The sequence below is a fragment of the Oryza glaberrima genome, chromosome 5 (genome assembly GCF_000147395.1).
Source record: "Oryza glaberrima chromosome 5, OglaRS2, whole genome shotgun sequence".
NCBI lineage: Eukaryota > Viridiplantae > Streptophyta > Magnoliopsida > Poales > Poaceae > Oryza > Oryza glaberrima.
Window position 1 is genome coordinate 24,999,571 of NC_068330.1, and position 23,946 is coordinate 25,023,516.

General features: G+C 45.1%; 3 protein-coding genes and 1 pseudogene across 3 annotated transcripts; 2 read left to right on the top strand and 2 right to left on the bottom strand.

Annotated features, from left to right (window-relative positions):
• The first annotated feature begins 634 nt into the window (after positions 1-634).
• On the top strand, positions 635-1,900 carry LOC127772725 (uncharacterized). Its single transcript, XM_052298681.1, has one exon. The coding sequence runs from the start codon at positions 635-637 to the stop codon at positions 1,898-1,900; it is 1,266 nt and encodes a 421-aa protein (XP_052154641.1).
• A 7,240-nt stretch (positions 1,901-9,140) lies between these two features.
• Positions 9,141-10,373, bottom strand: LOC127775169 (uncharacterized; annotated as a pseudogene).
• Positions 10,374-12,488: 2,115 nt separating this feature from the next.
• LOC127775080 (uncharacterized) lies at positions 12,489-13,813 on the bottom strand. The gene has a single exon (XM_052301392.1). It carries the CDS (start codon positions 13,786-13,788, stop codon positions 12,577-12,579), a length of 1,212 nt encoding a protein of 403 aa, XP_052157352.1. The 5' UTR covers positions 13,789-13,813; the 3' UTR covers positions 12,489-12,576.
• A 3,248-nt stretch (positions 13,814-17,061) lies between these two features.
• LOC127774297 (uncharacterized) lies at positions 17,062-21,567 on the top strand. Its single transcript, XM_052300527.1, has 20 exons — positions 17,062-17,067; positions 17,141-17,227; positions 17,607-17,657; positions 17,764-17,881; positions 18,038-18,094; positions 18,185-18,249; positions 18,358-18,441; positions 18,567-18,617; positions 18,702-18,764; positions 18,857-18,903; positions 18,992-19,061; positions 19,334-19,396; positions 19,494-19,583; positions 19,669-19,707; positions 19,789-20,016; positions 20,317-20,402; positions 20,484-20,532; positions 20,941-21,021; positions 21,112-21,205; positions 21,365-21,567. The coding sequence occupies exons 1-20, from the start codon at positions 17,062-17,064 to the stop codon at positions 21,565-21,567; spliced, it is 1,632 nt and encodes a 543-aa protein (XP_052156487.1).
• Positions 21,568-23,946: the final 2,379 nt, after the last annotated feature.

Genomic DNA, 23,946 nt, shown 5'->3' on the forward strand with positions numbered 1-23,946 from the left:
CAAAGAAGGTGGGGATGGATGTGTGGGGCCTCGCCGTCAGCATTTGCTCCTTTCGATGCCACTGAGGCAAGGAAGGGGTGATGTGCTAGGTAGGGACACGGCGGCTATAGGTGCGGCAACACGAGTCCTCTTGATTTGGTAGTGTCTTTGTAGCGCAAAGGCGAAAAAAAAATAGGATAAGGACATAAGGTTGTACATAAATCTTTGATGGGATGGCTTTCAAATGTGGCCGAGATGAGGAGAGGTTTTCTTGCAAATGTTACATCGCAGTAATTAAAAAAAAGGAAAACAAAGAAAGAAAATTACAAGATGTAACACTCAAAATTGTCACGGTCTCAACTCCCTGAGTATCATGGGCTTCTTTGCTCCTTTTTCAGCCCCAAACGCAGAGCCCACGAGACCGAGTTCCCAAATCCCAACGGCCCAACCTGATCCAATGGTACATAAAGGTCCACTTCTTGCAGCCCAATCTGAGAGCTGCAACTTGCAAGGCCCCCCACCCCCACCCCCACCCGCCGGCTTCCAGAAGCGAGAGGAATCCATTCAATTCAAACGCAGTCGTCTTCCTCCTCGCCTCCGCCATCCAATCCAACAGAAAATCTACCCATCTCCTCCCCTCCTCCTCCAGGCTCCAATGGCGGAGGAACCTTCGCCCTTCGATGAGGTCCCCGCCTACCTCCTGCACGAGATCACCCGCCACATCCCCTGCAAGGTCGACCGCCTCCGCGCGCTGGTCGTGAACCGCTCGTGGCGCACGTCGCTCCAGGCGCTCCCGCCACCGCCCCTGCCTCCGCAGCTCCCGTGGCTACTCCGCCCATCCGCCGGTGGCCCTACCTTCTCCTGCCTTCTCAGCGGCGCCGACGAGCTCAGCGTCCACCGCGTCCGCGTCCCCGCCGACCTGCGCCACGCGCGCTACTTCGGATCGTACGACGGCGGCTGGCTCTTCCTCGCTTCTCGACAAACTTCCGGCCACATGCTCTTCAACATCCGCACCGAGCAATGCCTCTTCCTCCCCGACACTGTCCCCCGGCCGTGGAGTTCAGATGACTTCCCCATGATCATGCTCGCCGCCACCGTCTCCTCCCCTCCGAGCCGCGGCACCGACGACCCATGCATCGGCGCTGCCATCGTCCACTGCACGCCGTTCATCACCGATTCGCGGCAGATCACGTTCTGGCGAATGGGGTCTCACATGGCCATCCCGTCCATCCCTCCGGACCATCAGTTCGACGTGGTGTCCAACCAGTTCGTCGTGGAGGAGATGGAGGACGTCATCTACCACAAGGGAGCCTTCCATTTCGTCACCAAGCTGAAGAACGTCTTCGTGTGCAGGCTGGCGTTGCATCAAGCAGACCTGGTAGTAGATCATCGGGAGTGGTTGATGTTCGCGCCACAGGACGACCTCGGTTACCCTCGCCCGGTTGCCACCGCTCGCTACCTCGTGGAGTCTCGCGAGCAGCTGCTCATGGTCCTCAAGTGCACGTGCAACCTTCCTGGATGGCCGCCATTGGTGTTCTCGGTGTTCGAGATGACGCATGTTCAGGCTCCAGCCGGGGCGCCTCAGTACGTCTGGACGCCGGTGCCCACGCTGGTTGGCCGGATGCTGTTCGTTGGACATGGCTGCTCCAGATCCTACGAATTGGCTAACTTCCCAGGCTTTCAGGAGGGCATCTACTTCTTGGATGACCTGCAGTTCTATTCAGTATCCAGGATTGTTCAGTACCAGGAGTACCTCTGCTTCGACAATGGCAAGTACACGTTGGGGCCGCCTCACGTTGTCAGCCGCTGCTTCTGGCCGGATCAAGTCAACTCGAACTACTCTTCACCGGTTTGGCTTCTCCCTGGAGGTGAAGATGATGCCAATAATGCTCAAGCTCAAGTTGATGTTCACATGATGTAGAGCTGCTGGAGTGTATGTTAGTTGCCGAATTGGGGCTAACCTGTGCTGCATTTACATTCTGTTAGTGTTACCTCTTGCTGCTTTGAGATTTGAGGATGAGATAGTTCTTTCTGCTTTGTAAATTGGGGATAGGATTGTTGCTGATTAGTCTGGTACAGTTACAATGACACGGTGGATATTAGCTGAAATCACTTGCAAACTCATTACTGAATCAATGTGCTACTTTGATCTCTGCACTTATAGCAGTTTATTACTGCATTTTGGCACTTTCTGAATTCTGATGTTTTCTGACCTCTGAGATTTTGATGAACTTCAATGCTGAAATTACTGGGCTAGATTCCTGTTATGATTATTGTTATGTGATGCCTGTGTTGAAAAGCAGAACTCAGTGCAAAATGTATGTAGGTGCTTTGATCTCTGCACTTAGCAGTTCATTACTGCATTTTGGCACTTTCTGGTGCTCTCTAACTTCTGAGATTTTGATGAACTTGAATGCTGAAATGACTGAGCTAGATTGTATGATGTTAGTGGTCAAATGCAGACTTCACTGCGAAAAATTTGTGTGTGTGCTTAGAATTTAGTCAGAAATTGGTGTAAAAGGCTGCAGGCATTCCCCTTTTATGAACTGACAGTACTGTATTTGTATTCATGGCATGTGAAGTGTGATCATGTTGTTTTTTAGCTCCTGCAAGAAACTACTAGGTTATGGTTCATTTTCTGCTCTTTTTATGGGCCACTAAAATTGCATTGTCAGAAAGCTTCTTCAGACTTTACTGAAATTGCAGATATCTAAGCTCTTATAACTGTGTAGAATGCATACTCTTATAATGCACATGATGTTGTTTGATAAATTGCATTCGTATAGTTTTTTTCATTTTACATGTTCTCTACTCTGGTCCATCTTAGTAACAGCCAGCCTCTCTTTACCATGCATGATTTGTACTACTGAAATTAATTTGTGAACCAGATCATGTTCACTACGCAATGCAGAGTAGGCTGTAACAAGCTGCCACCGACATGAAAACACTAAGTTCAGCCTGAATTAGTTCCACTTCCAGAGAGTACAGAAGTTATAGTATGTGATGTCCAATGTTCTCCACAGAGCATATCCTCATCAGATATACTGTTTGTCAAACACTGAAACATGCAGTATTTGCATGCTTTGTTGCCCGTATGAAACGTACGCCACAATCCTTTCCGGCCCAAAACATATGGCCCACGTAGACCACATCCCCGTTCAGGCGGCCCATCGAGCTAGCGGCCAGCCCGTAGCCCCGTACTTGTACCGTCACTTCCAATCGTCGCACTGCCACATGGCATCGCAGCGCGGCGCTGCGATCTGGTCAACGGTCACGGTCTCACGGACACAATCTCGGGCGCTAGCTGCTGCGCACGCCCGTCTCCGGGGGATCGGTGACCACTACGCCGTCCTGACGCCGTGAAACCCGCTCCACGTGGCGTTCCGCGACAGCGCCGCGTGCACAATGCAGCGGTGGCCCTTGAAGGTCAAAGGCATCGAGACTAGAGCTGGCAACGGGCCCCGTGACCCGAAACCCGTTGGGTTTTTACTCTTTTAGGGTGTATAAACGTTCCAAACATCATACCCATGGGTACGTTAACGGGCAAAACCTTCACCCATCGGGTACACGGGTGTGGTACGTTCTCCTGTCACCCGTGGGTTGAAAATACTCGTAGGCCTAGCCCAATATGCAGATGGCCCAAGGCCCACAACCATCTAAACACTAAGTATAAATCCTCTTTTCCTCACCCCTCTAAACCTTATTCCCCTTCTCCTCCTCTCCTCTCCCTCCTGACTCTGTTTCTCTGCTGTCCCCCATCCCCTAAGCGGCCAAGCCACGGCCGCACGCCACACGCCGGCACGCCACCGCGCAGGCGCGCACGGCCGCAGCACCAGCCGCCAGCCGGTCTCGGTCGCGCCGATGGAGTAGGGGCGCCATCGTGCGGGCAGCCCCCAGCTTAGGGGCGGACATCCACCGCGTCGGTCGCCACCTGGGGCAGGGTCCAGGGAGCCAGGGACGCCGCCTCCTGGGGGCGGGATAGCCACCGCGTCGGTCGCCGCTTGGGGGCAGGGACACCGCGCGCCGGTCAGCTGTCGGCAGGAGCCAGGCTGTATGTATCCTGTATGGTTTGTTTGAGCCTTAGTTTTTCAATCTTGCTGTGTACATATCACTGCAGCTAATAATCTTATTGAGTTATTGTTGTGCACAATTGAAATTGTTGCAACGGATGGGTACCCAAATGGGTACCCATCACCCGTGCGGGTGCGAGTATGGGGGAATTTCTCACCCGCTCGCGGGTGTGGGTTTTTTAGTGAGCAGATTTAGTTTCAATGGGTGTGGGTACGGGGAGTGGAAACCCGTCGGGTCCATACCCGTCGCCATCTCTAATCGAGACCTTCCGTGTCGTCGTACGTACCTGCGTGGCGACGTGTAGACTCCGAAATCTTTTTTTTAATGACTTGTACGAGACGGTGCAAAGTCTACTGATAGAGCAGAAAAAAAAATTATAAGACTACAACCCTGAATGGTTGTAACCAGAAAAAAGAAAAAAAATTATACCATCCACATACCGACAGTGCCAATACATAAACCCGGGAGAAGGCTAACACGGTAGACTGCACGCGCTATTTTGCGAATAGGCCCTTAAATTTAAACAAAAGTAGTTTCCGTGTTCTTAACTTTTTATTCCAGTCTCTATATCCACTCGATTTTCTTTTTTTTTTTGAATTTTTGTTTTTAATATTTTAAAAATAATCATTTCTAAAACTTATTTTAAATATCTGAATCTTTAAGTTTTAACCACGTCAGTCGGACTAACATAGTGAAACACCACTGCCACGCCGATCTAAGAGCCCGTTTGGTAGATCTACTACTTCTTAAAGTGGAGTTGTATAGCAGTCTAAACCATCTCCATCTCTGGGAGCTCCAACCAGTTTCCACTCCGATTTTAGGTGAAGCTACAACTGTTTGACTGCACTCTAGCTGCAGGAGATGTGAAGTTGGAGTTGGAGTCGTGCCAAACAAACCCTAAATGGCGTGACAATGTTATTTGGTTATGCCACTTTGACTGACGTGACAGAACAAAACTGCCATGTCCACTACGAGTGACATGACAGTGTTATTTTGTTATGCTACCAAAAGGTTCATATTTTGAAATAAGTTTTAGAATGAATTACTTTTTAAATAAAAAAAAATAAAAAGTTGAAATAATAAGAACTTTATCCGAATATTCTTTAAATCGGGTGTCCGATGTGGGCACGCATGCATCGAGGGCCCTGGCCTCCCGCCTCGCCTCGCCGAAAAATCGGGCGCCGCGCCTCCGGGCCATCCCCACCATGTGCCGTTGCAACAAACTACCCACATATTACGGAAATGCTCTGTTAAGAGAATCCGTTTCATTTCTTTTCCACCAACAATGTTTCAGCAAGTATATTCGTGTTATTTCACTATTTATAGATCAAATGTTGCAGTGATCTTTCGTTATTTGCTGAAACATTGTTTTATATGTGATGGAACAACGTCCGATTTTTGAAAAAAAAAATCCGGCATCTGATTTGTAGGCGCCTCAAACTTTATCCGCTCCCCACCAAGCCTGCCAGCCCCCACTGCCCCACGGACCACGGTACCCAGCAGCCGCCGCCTCCTCAACTCCTCCGCGCCGCTGCGTCGCACCCGACGATCGCGCAGCCGTCTCCGTCTGCGGCCCACACGGCCGCACCCGGTGAGTGGCTGGATGGAACCTGTGCAGTTCTTTGCTTCCTTAGTATTTGAGTGAAAATTTTGTTCTTTGATTGGTTTGTGCGATTTGATGGGAGGTGAACTCTCCTAGATTCCCCATTGCTGCCAAAATTTACTTGTGATCGATGTTCATGGTACTCTAGAATGATACGCAAGATGTTTGGGTCTAGGTTCCCCATTGCTGCCAAATTGTAGTTGTGATTGATGTCCATGGAACTCTAGAATGATACGTGAGATGTTAAGGTTGTGCGATTGCGCAAATCTAGTTGCGTTTGGGATATTGTGAGTCTGATGCAGCAGGTCATAAGACTGAGTTTTTGTGATCTGGAGACTCTTGTTATGCTAGCTCTCCTCATTCTTTTTAGTCTTGCATATGTTACTGCCGCCTGGTTTTGTGCTTCACTACTGAGGTACTCTATGCCCATTCATGTCTATTCTCCTGTTGTTGAAATTAATTAAGCTATATTTGTGGCCAGTCAAAACTGCACAACTGATTGACTTCCAAATGATACAGTTTCTTTTTATCATAGCACTGTGTTGATTTCGGTTATGGGATCCCTCGGATTGTAAAATGCTTGCCAAAGGGAGGAAAGTTGCTGGAAGGGGCGGAGACATGTCTGCACATTATGCATTTGGGCTGCAGGAAGATGATGCGATCATTGAACGTAGGCTTCTGACCAGGACAACAACTACCAGGAGTGAACCACCACTGAGGACAATATAGGCTGTGTTTAGAGGGTGTTTGAGAACTAGGGACTAAACTTTAGTCCCTCTCACAAAAGCATAAGGGGGTGTTTGGGAACTAGGGACTAAATTTAGTCCCTCTCACAAAAGTGTAGGGACTTATGTTTTTGTGAGGGACTAAAGTTTAGCCCCACTTTAGTCCCTCCAACCAAACACCACCTTAGTACCTCCCCTAGGGACTTATGTTTTTGAGAGAGGGGCTAAAGTTTAGCCCCAAACACCCCCTTAGTTCACGCTAAAATTGAAAGTTTTGTTGAAATTAAAACGATGTGATGGAAAATTTAGAAATTTGTATGTGTAGGAAAGTTTTAATGTGATAGAAAAGTTGGAAGTTTAAAAAAAAAACTTTGAAACTAAATACGGCCATAATACTTTTTACAGGAAATTAATACTTTTGAGTTGCCTCTTATTAAAGGCAAAGCCGTGGTTGATGCAAACCTTAGGGAGAAAGAGAGCTTCAACGAGCTGCAGTACGAGATTCAACGACAAATCTTGCAAGCTCAGACTGATATTGAGGATCTCAGGTCACTGATATTTATTGATGAGGATCGCAAGCTTAACACGTTCGAATCTAGGGAACACACTGCTATTGTATACTCCCTCGGTCCCTCCGTCCCTAAATATAGCAACTTTTAGCTATGAATCTAGATACACAGTTGTCTAGATTCATTGTTAAAAATGCTTATATTTTAGGACGGAGGTAGTACTAATTAGCTTTCTGTTGTCCCATCCCAACGCTTCTACAAGAACTATTGCTGTGTTCGGACATCAGGGTTGGTAACACATGTGCTGCGCACAGAAAACGGAGCGGTCTATTAATGCGTGATTAATTAAGTATTACATAATTTTTTTTTAAAAATAAATTAATATAAATTTTTAAGCAACTTTCGTATATATATTTTTTTAAAAAAACGCATCGTTTAGCAGTTTAAAAAATGTGCGTGCAGACCACGAGGAAGGGGTGTTGAGAACTATGGGTACCGAACAGGGCCATAGATATAGGGATCGCCGCCGTAGAGGCTGGACACAGAGACAGCTCCAGTGATTTGTCCACCACTGGCTGGGCAGGGGACCATCTCAGAATCCACCTTGGACTCAGAGCCCCTGAGAGCATGGTTAATGGTTTCGCCGGCCCCTGGCGCAATAGGGTGGCCATGTCACTTTAAGCATTTGAGAAAGTCATTGCATATAGTGAACTGGCGTAGAGGTTGGCTATAAGAGTTAATGCTTGCATGTACTAGTAGCAAATGGGAGAGAGGGAGCTGCTGGCCCAGTCGCATGCAGCAGGCTGAGAAGAAGCTTTTTATCTCGGTTCTGCCGCTTCAAGCGAGCGTCTCACCAGTCGCCCGTCCTATTCTCTATTAGGATTTCTCTCTCTTCCACCTCAGATTTGGGTGACGTAGTCAGTTATTTCGCCGGCTGACAGTGCTTCACTATACTTGCTCTGAGAGAGGTGGGGGTTGTTGGAGAATGGAGTGGAGCCCGTACTGGAAGAAGGGGACAAACTGTGCGCAGAGGCGACCACAGCTTCGGCTGTACTCCTATTCGGACCGCTTTCTGTTAAAGCAGCTTCCTGGGCCTGAAGCAGAGGCCTGATGAATTTTAGCCGCATTCAGGCTGCCATTCTGGGTAAACAGCTTTCCTGGGCCCGCTACAACCGCTTTTGCTTTGACGGTCACCGGGATCACGGGGGTTAGGCGTGCGCCGGTCCGCGGCCCCTGTCCACCGCCGGCGAGGCCCCGAACATGACCATCAGGGCGAAGGCCATGGCCGTGGAACAGCAAAAGATGAAAGCACCGACTTACATCAAACAAGTATTCTGGCAGAATTGATTCCCAGAAATATTAGCGCAACAAAATGAATCAAGATACTAACGCAAACTCAGGGTGTAGCTCGGTGAATCTTAGCTAGCCACACAACCGAGTAACTTGAGATACTGGCACAGAGAGGAGCCAAACAAGGAGGAGAGTAATTCGATGTCTCTTCCTCCTGTTCCTGTAAGAAGCATTGGCTAACACTACAGAAGCCCCACCTACTCTGCATTGTGCACTAAAATTGCATTGTCAGAAAGCTCTGTAAAGAAGCATCGGCTGACAAATACAGTTCTGTCAGTTCATAAAAGGAGAATGCCTGCAGCCTTTAACACTTTGACTAAATTCTAAGCACATAAACACAAATTTTCGCAGTGAAGTCTGCATTTGACCACTAACATCATACAATCTAGCTCAGTCATTTCAGCATTCAAGTTCATCAAAATCTCAAAAGTTAGAGAGCACCAGAAAGTGCCAAAATGCAGTAATGAACTGCTAAGTGCAGAGATCAAAGCACCTACATACATCTTGCACTGAATTCTGCTTTTCAACACAGGCATCACATAACAAGAATCATAACAGGAATCTAGCCCAGTAATTTCAGTATTAAAGTTCATCAAAATCTCAGAGGTCAGGAAATATCATAGTTCAGAAAGTGCCAAAATGCAGTAATGAACTGCTAAGTACAGAGAACAAAGTAGCACATAGATTCAGTAATGAGTTTGCAAGTGATTTCAGGCTTTCAGCTAATATCCACCGTGTCATTGTAACTGTACCAGACTAATCAGCAACAATCCTATCCCAATTCACAAAGCAGCAAGAACTATCTCATCCTCAAATCTCAAAGCAGCAAGAGGTAACACTAACAGAATGTAAATGCAGCACAGGTTAGCCCCAATTCGGCAGCTAACATAGACTCCAGCAGCTCTACAGCATGTGAACATTAACTTGAGCTTGAGCATTATTGGCATCATCTTCACCTCCAGGGAGAAGCCAAACCGGTGAAGAGTAGTTCGAGTTGACTTGATCCGGCCAGAAGCAGTACGTTTCCATTGGAGGCGGCCCGGCGGACCACTTCCCATTGTCGAAGCAGGTGTACTCATTATCCTCAGCAATACTGGATACACTGTATGAATCCTGGTCGTCGAAGAAGTAGATGCCCTCCTGAAAGCCGGGGAAGTCACCCACTTCGTAGGATCTGGAGCAGCCATGTCCAACGAACAGCATCCGTCCATCGAGCTCTGGCATCCTCCTCCAGATGTACTCCGCCTCGTCGACTGCTTCTTCTGTCTTTGTCATCTCAAAAATGAAAAACTCCCGCGACTGATTGTAAGCAGGCCGCTCCCTGATGACCATGAGCAGCTGCCCGCGGGACTCTACAAGATAGCGAGCAGCCGCATTGCGGCAAAGGCTAAGTTCCTCTTGTGGTAAAAACAACCTCCACTTTTGATGTACTTGCAGGACTACTTGGTGCAATGTCAGCCTGCACTCCAGAACGTTTCTCCATATGCTCAGAAAGTTAAACGCCCCCTGGTATTAGATCACGTCCTCCATTTCGAAGAACAGATTAAACGGATCCTGTGGTGGCACGAACGATACGGCTCTGCAATCCCCCAACTCCCAGAAAACATTGCATAGCTGGGCAAGCTTCTGCCCAACATCAGAGACGATGGCTGCGCCGAAGCATAGGTCGTCCTTGGCACTCGGAGGGGAGGAGACGGTGGCGGCGAGCATGATCATGGGGAAGTCATCTGATCTCCACGGCTGGGTGACAGTGTCGGGGAGGAAGAGGCGTTGCTCGGTGCGGATGTTGAAGAGCATGTGGCCGAAAGTTTGTCCAGAAGCGAGGAAGAGCCAGCCGCCTTCGTACGATCCGAAGTAGCGCGCGCCGCGAAGGTCGGCGGGGACGCGGACGCGGTGGACGCTGAGCTCGTCGGCGCCGCTGAGGAGGCAGGAGAAGGTAGGGCCACCGGCGGATGGGCGGAGTAGCCACGGGAGCTGTGGAGGCAGGGGCGGTGGCGGGAGCGCCTGAAGCGACGTGCGCCACGAGCAGTTCACGACCAGCGCGCGGACGCGGTCGACCTTGCAGGGGATGTGGCGAGCGATCTCGTACAGGACGTAGGCGGGGACCTCATCGAAGGGCGAAGATTCCTCCGCCATTGGATCCTGGAGGGGAGGGGAGGGGAGGAGATGGCTGGGAAGTGGGGCTTTGCTGTTGGATTGGTGGGTGGAAGCGATAGAGGAGGAGACGACGGCGAGGAGCCGAGGAGGAAGATGAGACTGCGGAGTGCGGAGTTTTGAAATGATTCCTCTCGCTTCTAGAAGAAGCCGGGTGGTGGGACCGTGGGAGGAGGATGCCGTTCTCAGCGTGGGCTGCAAGAGAAGTGGACCTTTATATCGCAATTGAGTTAGTTTGGGCCGTTGGGAACTTAGTTTCTTGGGCTGTACATTTCGGTCTGGAAAGCATTAAGAAAAGCCCATGGTGATCAAAGATTCAAGGAGTTGCCTTGGTCGATTTCAAAAAGGGAGAAAAAAAAGAATTGCCTTTGCAGGAAGCCAGGAATTATTTTGAGCACTTCCTTTTGGCACCTTGAAGCTGGATATGTACTGCAGTACTGGTGCAGTGGTGCTACCGTGCTGGTGTGTTCGCAACTCTCTGCTTTCTCCGAGTTGTAACTTTGAGTATGTGAACCATAAAAATACGAACACTTCAAGTTTATACCAAAGGAAAAACAACTGATTCCAGGTGCATTTCACCATTAAACACTGCAAGGCATCTCAAAGGAAAAACAACTGGTGCCATTTCAGCAGAACTTCACGGAAAGAATTTTCTGGGAGGAAACACCAAAAGTTATACTACTTCACAATTTTCCTTTTGATTGTTTTATTGTGGTGATGTTTACAGAGCTTTTGACATAGAAACATCCGGCCTCAGTCTGCCGCCGGATATGTTACAGCTTTGTTCTGTAACAGATACAAGCACACCTTCTTATACAAGTACACCCCGACGGGGTTAAAAAAACAGATATAAGCAGACACAGTAAGTTACTGATCTCCGAACTCTATGGGCATAGTTTTCTCTTACATTTTCCATCAGAAGAAAGCAACGATAATGTTTAGTACAACATCAGCAGAACGTAAGAAATGGTAAGACATTGTTGTGCTGCAACACTAAATTAGAATGAAAAAAAATGCTTACACAATGTTCAGTCATAACGGCCAAATTAGAAAGCCAGCCTCATCCCTCGTGTAGCAAGCTAAAAACCTAACAGTTACTCCATAATTTTATCGGAAGAACAAAAATGAAAAAAAAAATGCATGGACAAGTTGGAAGAACCGTTTGCTTTTACTCATGCAGACAGGTTTGCAAAACAGAGATATAAGAAGCACCAGGCCACCAACTAAGAATCTCAATGTTCTCACTTTCTCTATTCACTCCACCGGATGCCTTCATTGTCTAAAAAGGACTCCACTGGATGCCTTACATATACTAAATGAATTCAAGCAAATAAGAGTAGACTGACAAAGTACAGAACCAAATAGACTGCATGCAAATGCACTTCAAGCAAACCAAAGCAAAGAGCACTCACCTCAATATCCAAAAAGAGAAAATAAGGAACAAACTGAAATTATCAATAGCAACACAAGGATATGCTAACATCTTGAATTATCCAAAAGAACAGCATAAACTTAAGGTAGCAAACGCTGTACAGCAATTGGAGGATTCATGTTTCAGTTAAGAGCAATTCTACGGTCCTTGAGGAGGTACCATGAGGTACCAAAAATATAGTGTAAAATTTGGTACCTCATAGTACCTAGGTACCAAGACGTACCAAATTTACAATAGAAAAAGTGATACCTCTTGGTACCTCCTCAAAGACCGTAAAATTGCTCTTAGTTAACGATTTAGACTAATCAGTAAGACAGTAACTATGTAACAAGTGCAATACCATCAAACTCAGCAGTCAGAACCCATGCAACTATGAAAGTGAAACAAGGTTAAGGCATTTGGTCTCTTCCACTTAACTGTGCACATGCTTCAGGACTAAATATCACATACAAACTAAATTGTGATATGCACATCATTAACACTGTAAAAAAGAGCGCCATGTTAGCAACTAGTACCATTCATGAACAAATATAATCTGAAAAAAAAATCCGAGCACAAGCGTAGCAACATGAAGATATCTGCAATCATCCACTGACATTTAGAGAGCTACTGAATTATCAGGAATTATCAGAAATGTGACCAGGACAATAGAGGCAATGCTCAAAATAAATGTTCTAAGCTGAAAGTCATTCATGCAAGGAACCGTACTTCAGCTTACAGCAGAGTAAAATTGCAGAAGTAACCACAATCCCTTCAAGGGAGAACCCAAATCGGAGGAGAGCAGGAGCAGCTTTGCTCCGGCGGGAAGCAGCGGTCGACCTGGAGGTTCACCCACCTCCCATTGTCACTGCAGGTGTACTTCTGGTCGGCAGCGTCATGGGACAGGAGGTCAGCATGGTAGAAGCTCCCGTCGTCCAGGAAGTATACGCCTTCTGTGAAGCCCGGGTAGTTAGACACATTGTAGGATCTGGAGCAGCCTCGCCCAAGGAAGATCATCTCGCCAAACAGAGAGAACAGCTCTACCCAATTGTAACGTGTCATCATAATACCGTTCTCATCCGGTATCTCAAGCTCCACCAGCTGGAATACCTTGAGTTCTTGGGTGGAAGAAGTGGGATGACCCTCCCTGTATCTCACGATCAGCAGTAGGCAGTTCTGGGACTCCACGAGGTACCGTGACTGAACGGCCAGTTCGTTGTAGATCCTGGGCTTGCCGCAGGCGCGGTGCTCCGGTCCGTGCATCTCGACTCCACGCCCCTCGTCCGTGTACTCTGGGATCCACGCCAGTAGATTCTCCTGCTGGGTGAGGACGAGAAGGACGCCCTTGTGGAAGATGATGTCCTCTGGCTCCATAGCCTCGATCTCTGTTCTGTGGAGCTCGGAGGCCATGGTGCCATGGTCCATGCGCCAGAACGCGACAGCTCTCAAAGACATGACATCGATGGGGTACGTCTTGACGATCGCCGCGACGAGGCAACTGGCGTGGCCCGGCTGGTGCGAGAGCGTCGCGGCGAGGTGGACGATGGAGGAGCTCTCTCCTCCCTGCACATCCATGAAGTCGGGGAGCGGGATGATGGTGTCGGTGCCGAACTTCTGAAGGACGTGGCCGCTTGTTTGGGCGGAGGCGAGGAACGCCCAGCTGCCGTCGTGAGACCCGAAGAAGCGGGCGTGGCGTGCGTCGACGGGCTGCTGCGGGAGGTGGGCGGCGTGGACGACGCTGATCCCGTGGCCGCCGGAGCAGAGCAGGCAGCAGACGGAGGAATCACCACCGTTGGGGCGCAGCAGACAGGGAAGCTGGCGCGGGCGTGGCGGCTGGCCTGTTGCTACCTTCACCTTCACGGCGCGGCGCCAAGCCCCGCAGACCCCGGCCATCACCTGGCGGTCTGCACGGCATGCGACCCTGGAGAAGACGATCCTAAGGACGTCGGCAGGGAGCTCCTCCCACGGTGGTGTATGCATGGCCATGGAGCCAGGAGGAGATGGGAGGGGAGGAAGAGGAGACTTGTGGCGAAGAAGACGACGAGAGGGCGAGGAGGGGAGGAAGAGGGGAGTTGTGGCGAAGAAAGACGAGAGATCGATTCCCAGGCCCAGCAACAAGGGGGTGGTTTGTTCGTGGTAAAGAAAAGAAGATTTCTGGTCGTAGAGGACACCGGCTGGACTGACAATCGCAGAGTCTGTGTCTCATATACCAAAGGCACCAGCTAAAAGGAAAAGCGTGTTACCGTGCTGCATTTTAACTTGCAAAGGAGGAAAGGGAAGAAGGAATCAAATGCCGCTCTCCTGCGCCACGCGAGCACGCAGATTGGATGTGCACTGCCATGTAACATTACAGTGCCGAGGCGGTGCAGGCAAATTGGCAATCACACGGCACCGACCGCCGGCGGCGTTCACTCTGCCTGAAACTGAATGGACTCGTCACGTGACTAGACCGCCCGGCACGGCCTTCTCTTTCTTTTCTCCCCAAAATAACAGCAGAACGCGGCCAAGCCAAGAGGTGATCGATTGATGAAAGCAAAGGAGGCTGGTATAAGTGGAGGTGTATATCAGGTACATGAGGCAAACGCAAACCGAGTGTTCTCTCCCATTTAAGGGTCTGTTTACTTCGTGAAATGAAAATTTTTAGATGCCACATCAGACGTTTGACTGGATGTTAAAAATAGTTTTCAGACACGAATGACAAAACTAATTTCATAACTCGCCTAGAAACCGCGAAAGAATCTTTTGAGCCTAATTAAGCCATCATTAGCACATGTGTATTACTATAGCACTTTATAGCTAACCATAAACTAATTAGGTTAAAAAGATTTGTCTCGCGATTTACATACAAACTGTACAATTAGTTTTTTCTTTTTATCTATATTTAATGTTCTATATATGTATCCTAAGATTCAATGTGATGTTTTTTGCGAAAAGTTTTTGGGCAAGTAAACAGGGCCGAATTTGGGCAACCACGCGAGAGTCAATGCTGATCGATCCGGGTCGTCTCGTCGTCGTAGCTAAGACACCGACTTGGTTGTTGTTATATATTCGTACTATATTTTACCACCGCGACGTGAGGCATGTCGCGAGAGTGCACGCTGCGCCCGCACCCGTGCAGTGGACACGGGCCGTGAGTTTGATTTGTAGTCTACGTGCATGCGCCGTGCCGCCGTGTGCGTGGCTATGTGGTACGCATGCATATCGCTGCACGGACCGCAGGAGCAGGTATCGTTCGACTCGGAGGACTCCACGCGCGTCGGCGCGCGGCTTGTCTCGTGCGTACGTGTGCCACTCGATTTCGACGCCTGAGGCGCGCGGCGGCACGTACCCGTAGACCGTGGTCCGTGGAGTCGCTCGCGCGCTGGCGCGGGGAACCTGGCACACGGCCCACCTGACCTGACTACCTGAGGACGGCCGGAGACATTGCATGGAGGGGATCGGAGAGCGCGTGGAAGTTTTGGGGGGGCTCGGTCGGACTGATGGTTTAGTTTTGCGCGAGTCGTGACGAAAACTAAGGTCACTGCGCGTCATCTCGCGGAGCTCGCCGTCGTATCACCCCGCCCGATTCATCGTCATCTCAGGAGATTTTTCGAGGTCTGATCGATTGATGGGTTGATTAATTTGAGGCGGGCCGGGAAAGCAACGTGGTGTGTCATGGTGTGTGGTGTGGGTAATGCACGTACGGCACGGGGTCGCGTGAGCTGCAGCAGTTGTTTGTTTGTTTACCGCTAATTAGCCTCGGCTTTTTACATGTGGCGCGAGGCAAGTTGGGGGCCTAAACAAAACAGAAACGGGCTCTGATTATATATTACTTTTTGTTCAAGCCCCTAACCGAACGATAATCGTCGCACTATGTCGACGTGAACTATACGGCCGGGGATCGGAACCAAATTCTAGCCCGATCGTGTTGCGGCTAATAAAAGGCCTGGCGGCCGGTGCGCGATCAGATAATTCACCTTTTGGTTGGTGGCTGTGTTTAGGTTTAAGGTTTAAGCGGAGGAGCCTAGCCCTTCGGCCGCCGACACAAGGTAGAGAAACGATGAAGTACGTGGTGGTGATGGGAGGCGTGATCAGCGGCCTCGGCAAGGGGGTGACGGCGAGCAGCATTGGCGTCGTCCTCAAGGCGTGCGGCCTCCGCGTTACGTCCATTAAGATCGGTACCAACACGTGCTTCTTCTTTCCTTCCTCCCCCTCTCTCTTTGCCTACAATATTTAGTTTATTGCTACCTCCGTTTCTAAAGGGGTGTTTGGATCCCCGGCAAACATTGCCTCGCCAAACATGCGGCACAACAGTTTGGCTGATGTTTGGTTAATGCGTGAGTTGTGGCAACCACACTTTTTTCTACTTCATTTGCATGCTTATTTCCGCCACAGCTGTGGCGATCATTTCTCTCGCCACCATCTCTGGCGGCGCCACAACTTGGATGGCTGGTTTAGGTTGTGAACTAAACGTACCCTAAATATATATGCACTTCTAGCATATACTTTTATTTGAATTCTGGAAAGTGGTTTGCAGCAGAAGAATTTGTTTTTTTTAGTTCAAAGATATGGAGCGAATAATCTGTCATAATAATATGATGAAGTAGCTAAACAAGAACAATACTATATACTCTCTCCGTTTCAGGTTATAAAACGTTGTGACTTTAGTTAAAGTCAAACGTTTATGCACAAATATAGTAATGTTTATAATACCAAATTAGTTTCATTAAATCAATTGTTGAATATATTTTCATAATAGATTTGTGTTGAGTTGAAAATATTATTATTATTTTCTACAAACTTGGTTAAATTTGAAGCAAGTCAAAATGTCTTGTAACCTAAAACGGAGGGAGTACCTTAAAGCCTCTCTTCCGTGTTGATTTACATATTGCAGCTTTTCTTCTGCATCTATTTTTCTAGTGTGTTTGTAATATGAATAATTTTACCATTCTTGATAATGTACCTAGAGGTAGAGGTAGATGTACTTGTAAAATTATTTATGTACCTCAAAGTAATTTATCAAGAATTGTAAAATTCCTCTTGTAATATGTTGTAATATATCTTTTAATTTTTAGTCATGACTACTTTTACTAATTTGACTAGCTAGGTGTTTGATGAATTGATGATTATTTTTTAATTTTTTCTATGCGAGGTAAGATTTGCTGTAACTGTATTTCTCAAATGTGTAGATCCTTACTTTAACGCTGATGCCGGAACTATATCTCCTCATGAACACGGCGAAGTGTTTGTGTTAGATGATGGTGGTGAGGTATTGGATAAATGTTCGCGTGAAATATCCGTGATAGCTAGGATACATATTTGTTCATTTGATGTATATTACCGTGTTCACTTGTTGCAGGCGGACTTGGATCTTGGGAACTATGAGAGGTTTCTCGACATTAAACTAACTCGAGACCATAGCATAACCGCCGGGAAGATCCATCATGTATGTATGTATAAACTTTTGAATAATAGAGTGAACCCATCATTAGTTCTTCTTTCACTCCCAAACATTAAGTAACTACCTAGAACCCGCCATGTGTCTAAGCTATGGCCAACAAATTGTTAATGGCCACATTTATACTTCAACAAAAATCACACTTTAGGCGAAGTTTGAAAATTAAATGAGTGTTATGTGTGTTAGATTATGATATAGTCCCACTATTCAAATAAAAATCAATACTGTAATATATAAGTACTAACAATAACAACATGAAAAATATCAGCCTTCATAAATAGATAAATAAGTCTCAGTTTTGTAAAGACACTATGCTAGCTCTTGATTAGCTTACTTAAAGCCATGTTCTTGTGGTGGTTGACGACAGTATGTTTATGAGAAAGAGAGAAGGGGGGACTACTTGGGTCAGACTGTTCAGGTGCCAGCCACTTCTCCTCAAGTCTTCTTAATTTGTTTTTGAACTTTTGGTAAATTTAGTATCTACATTTCTTGAAAATCCAACCAATCATCATTTTTCTTGTAAGGTTATCCCACATATTACAAATGAGATACAAGATTGGATTGAGCGTGTCGCGATAGTTCCGGTTGATGGCGAGGTGGATCCTGCCGATGTCTGTATAATAGAGCTCGGTGGCACTATAGGTGACAAGAGACAATTAACCAGCTGCATTTTAGTCTTAACAAATTCTTAGAGTTACATACATTTTTGGATTTAGAAGTCAATTTCAAAGCTATATATAGCTAGGCGTCTCTTTATTTTCAGTTTATTAACAGTATTTATTTGACACTATGCTGCAGGCGATATTGAATCCACACAATTTATTGAAGCCTTTAGTCAATTCTCCTATCGTGTTGGTAAATAAATTGAATTATTGCATAACAGATATTTTATTTTTTTCTCCATGATGATATTGATAACCTTATTTGCATGTTATTTTTGGACAGGTGCTGGTAATTTATGTGTGGTGCACGTCGGTCTTGTTCCAGTTCTGAACGTTGTGGGTGAGCAGGTCAGAAAAATTATTTATACATGTGACTTTGCTATTTGCTAATTGCCGCCTTCGTCTTGAAAATAATATCATACATCTTTAATTTGGTTTATGTATGTTCTTGTGCAGAAAACTAAGCCCACTCAAAATAGTATACGTAAGTTAAGAGAATATGGTCTCACGCCAAATATTATAGCTTGCCGCTGTACTAAGGTTTGTATTATGAACCCAGTTACCGGTTCATTTTTAGTATTAAGTTGTGGTGCCTTCATGTATTTTCTTAAGGACCATATAACTTTCTTATTTATTAACTAAGAGCATGTTTTTATTATTAATAGGAACTGGAGAGAAGTGTGAAAGAAAAACTCTCTCTCTTCTGCCATGTGCCGGTAATGAAATTTTCTTTTTAATTTAATGATTATTGTTAGCAACTGATTGCTCTAGTTGCTAATGAACTCTTGTGGCCATCGCAGGTAGCTAACATTTTTACTCTGTGTGACGTTTCAAACATCTGGCGTGTTCCTCTGTTATTGCGGGTAAACAGAGAATATCGTCCTAGCTTTCTTATACACCAGACAAAATTTTGCACCCTTGCACTGTGTTGAATATCTTACTCTTGTCATTTTAGGACCAAAAGGCACATGAAGCTATTCTTAAAGTTTTGAATCTTGAAAGGTAATATTTTCAATGTTCCATATAAGAGTAAGTTAAAGGTGTCACGCTGCTATATGCAATCCCAATTGCTCATTTCTCACATTTGCAGTGTTGCTGGTGAGCCTAACTTGGAGGAATGGACGGCAAGGGCTGATCTATATGACACACTACAAGAAACAGTTAGTCTCTTTTTTCATCCTCACAATGCAAACAAAAGGGATATCTGAGATTACATTAAAAAAGGAAAAAAAAACTATACATGATTTTTTTTTCTTACTTTTTTTTGGGAAAGAAAGGCAAGAAGAATGCCTTCTTTTTCTTACTACACTGATGTGTCATGTTATAAGTGCATCTAGATTTTAGCGAAATCAAATGGTTGAGGTCATTGTTAGTAAGAGTTCAATAACAAAAATTTAGAACGACCTAAGCGGTCTGTGTACTCCTTTTTCAGGTCAGAATTGCCATGGTTGGAAAATACACCGGTGTATCTGATACATACCTTTCAGTGATGAAGGTGAGACGGATGGATCCCTATGGTGTTTGCTTCCTTCAGTCCATTATAAGCCTCATCAGTTTTGTCCAACATATTTCTTGATCTGCAATTCTTGTAGGCTCTTCTACATGCTTGTATAGCTTGTGGCAGAAAACTTGTTGTTGATTGGGTTCCTTCCACCGATCTTGAGGATTCAACTGCCACTGTGGTTTGAACAACTTACACTATGCATCATATTTTGTTCTGTAGTATATATATTTGTTTCCTTACATGTTTTTGTTAAATTTTAATAGGCACCTGATGCTTACAACACAGCATGGAGTTTACTGAGGGTGAGAAGTTTACTCCTGAAATGTTTGCTACATGTACAATTTTTATTATATATACTTTATCTGAAAGATATTTCATTTCAGGGTGCAGATGGCATTTTAGTACCTGGTGGCTTTGGAGAGAGAGGTGTTGAGGGGAAAATATTGGCTGTTAAGTATGCCCGCGAAAACGATGTCCCTTTCCTGGGCATATGCCTTGGCATGCAGCTCACTGCGGTTGAATTTGCACGCCATGTTTTGAAATTGCCTGATGCTAACAGCACAGAATTTGATGCCAAAACGGAGAATCCATGTGTGACCATAATGCCAGAGGTAATTGTCAAACCCTCAGTTCATACATATAAATGATCGGAAATTACATGCACATGCTCCAAATTTTGGACACATGCTACATTTTTGTATCAAGTTCTATTTTTCTGATCATAGCCTCTCAAGATTTTAGTCTTGTATTTTTTATACCAATATAAAACTTCTCCATGTCTGATATGAGTTGTTCCAGAAAAAAAAAGTATGTTGAATTTAGTTATATATATGTACTGGCTAGTTACAAACTTAATTTAGGCCATTAGTTACTGTTTCCTAGTACAAAGCTAATAATAGCATCTCCTTCAGTGCTCCAACGAAGGAAAGGGTGGTACCATGCGGCGTGGATCAAAGAGGATATTTTTCAAGGTTGCAGGTAGCAAGTCTGCCAAGCTGTAAGTGAACACTTACTCTTACCACAAGTGCATCTTTTCTGTTTTAATTCTCTATGTGTTAATTACTTTGCAATCACTCAGATATGGTAGCGTCAGCCACATAGATGAGAGGTTTCGGCACAGATACCAGGTTTGCTGACCAATATCTTGTGTAGTTCATCATAATGTTACTCATGGTGTTTTAATTGCCTTTTTTTTTACCATCATTGAGAAGTTATTAGGAGGTAATAATTATATTTTTTATACAAAATTTGATATTTATAGGTACTTAAGTATCTCAAAATATCAAAAAGTATAGTGTAAGAAATTTTACCGTCATTGAGAAAGTACCTTAAGTATCTAAATTTTACACTAAAATTTTTTGGTACCTGTAGGATGTACCAAATTTTACACTAGAAAATATAATATTTATGGTACATTCTCAAGGATGGTAAAATTATCCTTAACGTAAAATTTAGATACCTTGAGATACTTTCTCAAGCACCGCAAAAATTCTCTTTTCTGAAAATTTTATATGTAATATTGACTAACTTTCCAGGTAAATCCCAATATGGTGCAATTATTTGAGAACAGTGGGCTTCAGGTTGTAGGCACAGACAAGACCGGAGAAAGGGTGCAGGTAGAAGCCGAAGAACCGAACTTGTTTGAACAAATTTCAACTTTTCCAAAATTCATGAATGTTGATGTTATTGTTTGTCCAATTTTCTAGATCGTCGAAATACCCAATCATCGATTTTTCGTTGGTGTTCAATTTCACCCCGAGTTTAAGTCGAGACCTTCGAAACCTTCTGCACTTTTTGTCGGTAAGTTACTTAAACCTTTGTAAACGACCCAATGGTAGTTCATATACATTTTTCTTTTGAAAAAACAAGTTAGTGATGTAATATCAGCATACCGCTTTCTCGAGTACCGTCAAAATTTCTGTCTTTGACAATCTGATCAACATGTATACCGACCTGCAGGACTAATCGCTGCATCGTGTGGGCAACTGGATGATGCGTTGCAAGATGCGGCTTGTAACCATGAGCCACAGCAGAATCGGCGTGCAGAGAAACGTCTTGCTGCTACTGATCTTGGAGACGGAACCTGCCGCAGCAAACGGCAAGTGAAGGCGTGCTCTAATTCGAATGACACTGATGAAGCACAGGATGTTAAAACCTGTTAATTGCAGTTGTCGTTTCCTGAGATCATTGTTAGGAAGAGTTTTGTAAAAAAAAGAAAAAAATTAAGTACGTGAAGAAGTGCTTTTATAATGGAAAATAGAGGAGGATAATCTTCTCTTTTTTAAAAATAATAGGAAAAAAAATTAAAGGTGTGCAACATATGATGCATCGTCACCGGTAGTTCTTCGTCTTGAGATACGGAGTAGGGTTTTTGTCCGACCTCTCACAAAAATTCTGGTTTAGATTTGCTCGAGTACTTATTACTTATTATTCCCCCATCCCAAAAAACCGATCAGTATTGGAGGTGACATTTTCTAGTACAACGAATATGGATTGAACCATAGCAATACTTAAACCACGTGTACATCAACAAAACCACGTGTCCATTAAGATCAAATTATTAAAGCAATATCAAATATCTACTGCAACATTTGGTACATACATAATGAAACATCACGAGTATGCTAGCCGAAACATTATTGGTGGAAAAAAAATGAAACGGATCCTCCTAGTAGGGTGTTTCTGTAGTATGCGGGTGATTTGTTGCAACAGTGCGTATGGTGAGGGCAGCACGCGAGACGTGGGAGGCGCGGGCCCCGATTTTTTTTCCCCATTGGGCGCCAGATGGGGAGGATTTTCCGAAGTTGACGTCATGCACAAACCGCAAACGATTAATGAATAATACGACACCGAATATGTGGGCAAGTCATTTCATCCCTCGAGTGGGGATGTCCACCTCCAAAGCACGAACTACAAACGACGACGACGGCTTCCGCTAGCGAAACCTAATAGGAAAGCTAGCACGAAGGGGAAGTTTCAGTATCCGAATAGGTCCAGTACTCGAATTAATTCATCAGCTATTCTACTCATGAGATATAAGTCAAGCTCCGTTTCAGAAGAAATTAAACACAGCACGCCGTCAGCAATATTGCCTCCGCGATGGTTAACGACGGTGAAAACGGCATTAACATTTCGCTGGTCGCCACCATAGTTATTAAGACCGGACCGGTAATTGAACCGGCGAGGACGTCGGTTCACTGGTTCATTGGTTCAACCGTCAAAACCGGTCGAACCACCGGTTCGATTGTTTTGAACCGGTCAAATTGAACCGGCCACAAACTTAACAATATATATATATATATATATATATATATATATATATATATATATATATATATATATATATATATATACATATTGTTAAAAAGCAATTATCAAGCACATGACACTAAATGTAAACCATAGTTCAACACCAAATAAACATAAACCATAGTTTAGGTTTACAGTCACACGTCTAAATCAAACACAAATCTCCAGCTCAAAAGGATTACAGTTCACATTTCAGACATCAAGCAAACACAAAGGTTAAGCTTGACGGCAAGCTAACATTTAACAATTATAGAAGAGATGCCAGTCTTCATGTCCAGGTTCAAGATCATCAGATCCAGGATGTTGAGAGCTTGTACCTTCACCATGGTCATCAGACATAAAAAGATCAGCGCATGCATCATCGTTGTTGGTTATATCTTCATTTTCGTCAGTGATATCAGCCTCAACATCATTCAAATTTAACTCTAAATCTGCAAAAAAAAAAAAGGGTACAAAGTTATATGCTAACATACACAAAAGATGCAAATTCAGTTGGCTTTGATTTATCCAAAGATAACACATTACCATCATTGCATTGTATGGTCAATGTCGCCAATTCATTTCGAAAGGTGTTCAGCTCTTCTGAATTAAGACGAGATGGGTTATCTTCTACAATCCATTCTTCGTTACCCTTTCTAATTTCCTCCAAACTGATTGGGTCATAATTTCTAGTAGTCATTTTGGACCTAATGCAAAGAAGTTAAATATATCAATATTACTGTTTGGACCTAATGCAATTATGTGAAGTTGTGAACATGTTAAAAAGGAGTACCTTCGATGCAACCTCAGATTGCAATGAACATACACAAGATCATTTAGCCTCTGATGCTCAAGTCTATTCCTCTTTTTGGAGTGCATGTGCTCAAACAAGCTCCAGTTCCTCTCACATCCAGAGGCACTACAAGTTTGGCTTAAGACGCGCAAGGCTAGCTTTTGTAAATTCGGGGTGCTGCACCCATAAGTCTGCCACCACTCATCTGTGTGGAAAAACAGAAGTGAATATTGCTGAAAGTTAATGGAAAAGTAATAGACAACAACCACTTACCAGCAAGCATATGTTGTCGATCATTCCTAGCAGTTGAACGCCCAAAATCGCCTTCTCCCTTTCTGAAAATTCTCATCTCCCTTGTCAAAGCACTCCGCAGATTTAAATCTTTCCCAGCAAATTTCTCAATCACATCAAGAACTCCAGAGGTAGTGAAATTGTACTTCTCTCTCAGTTCTTCATTATA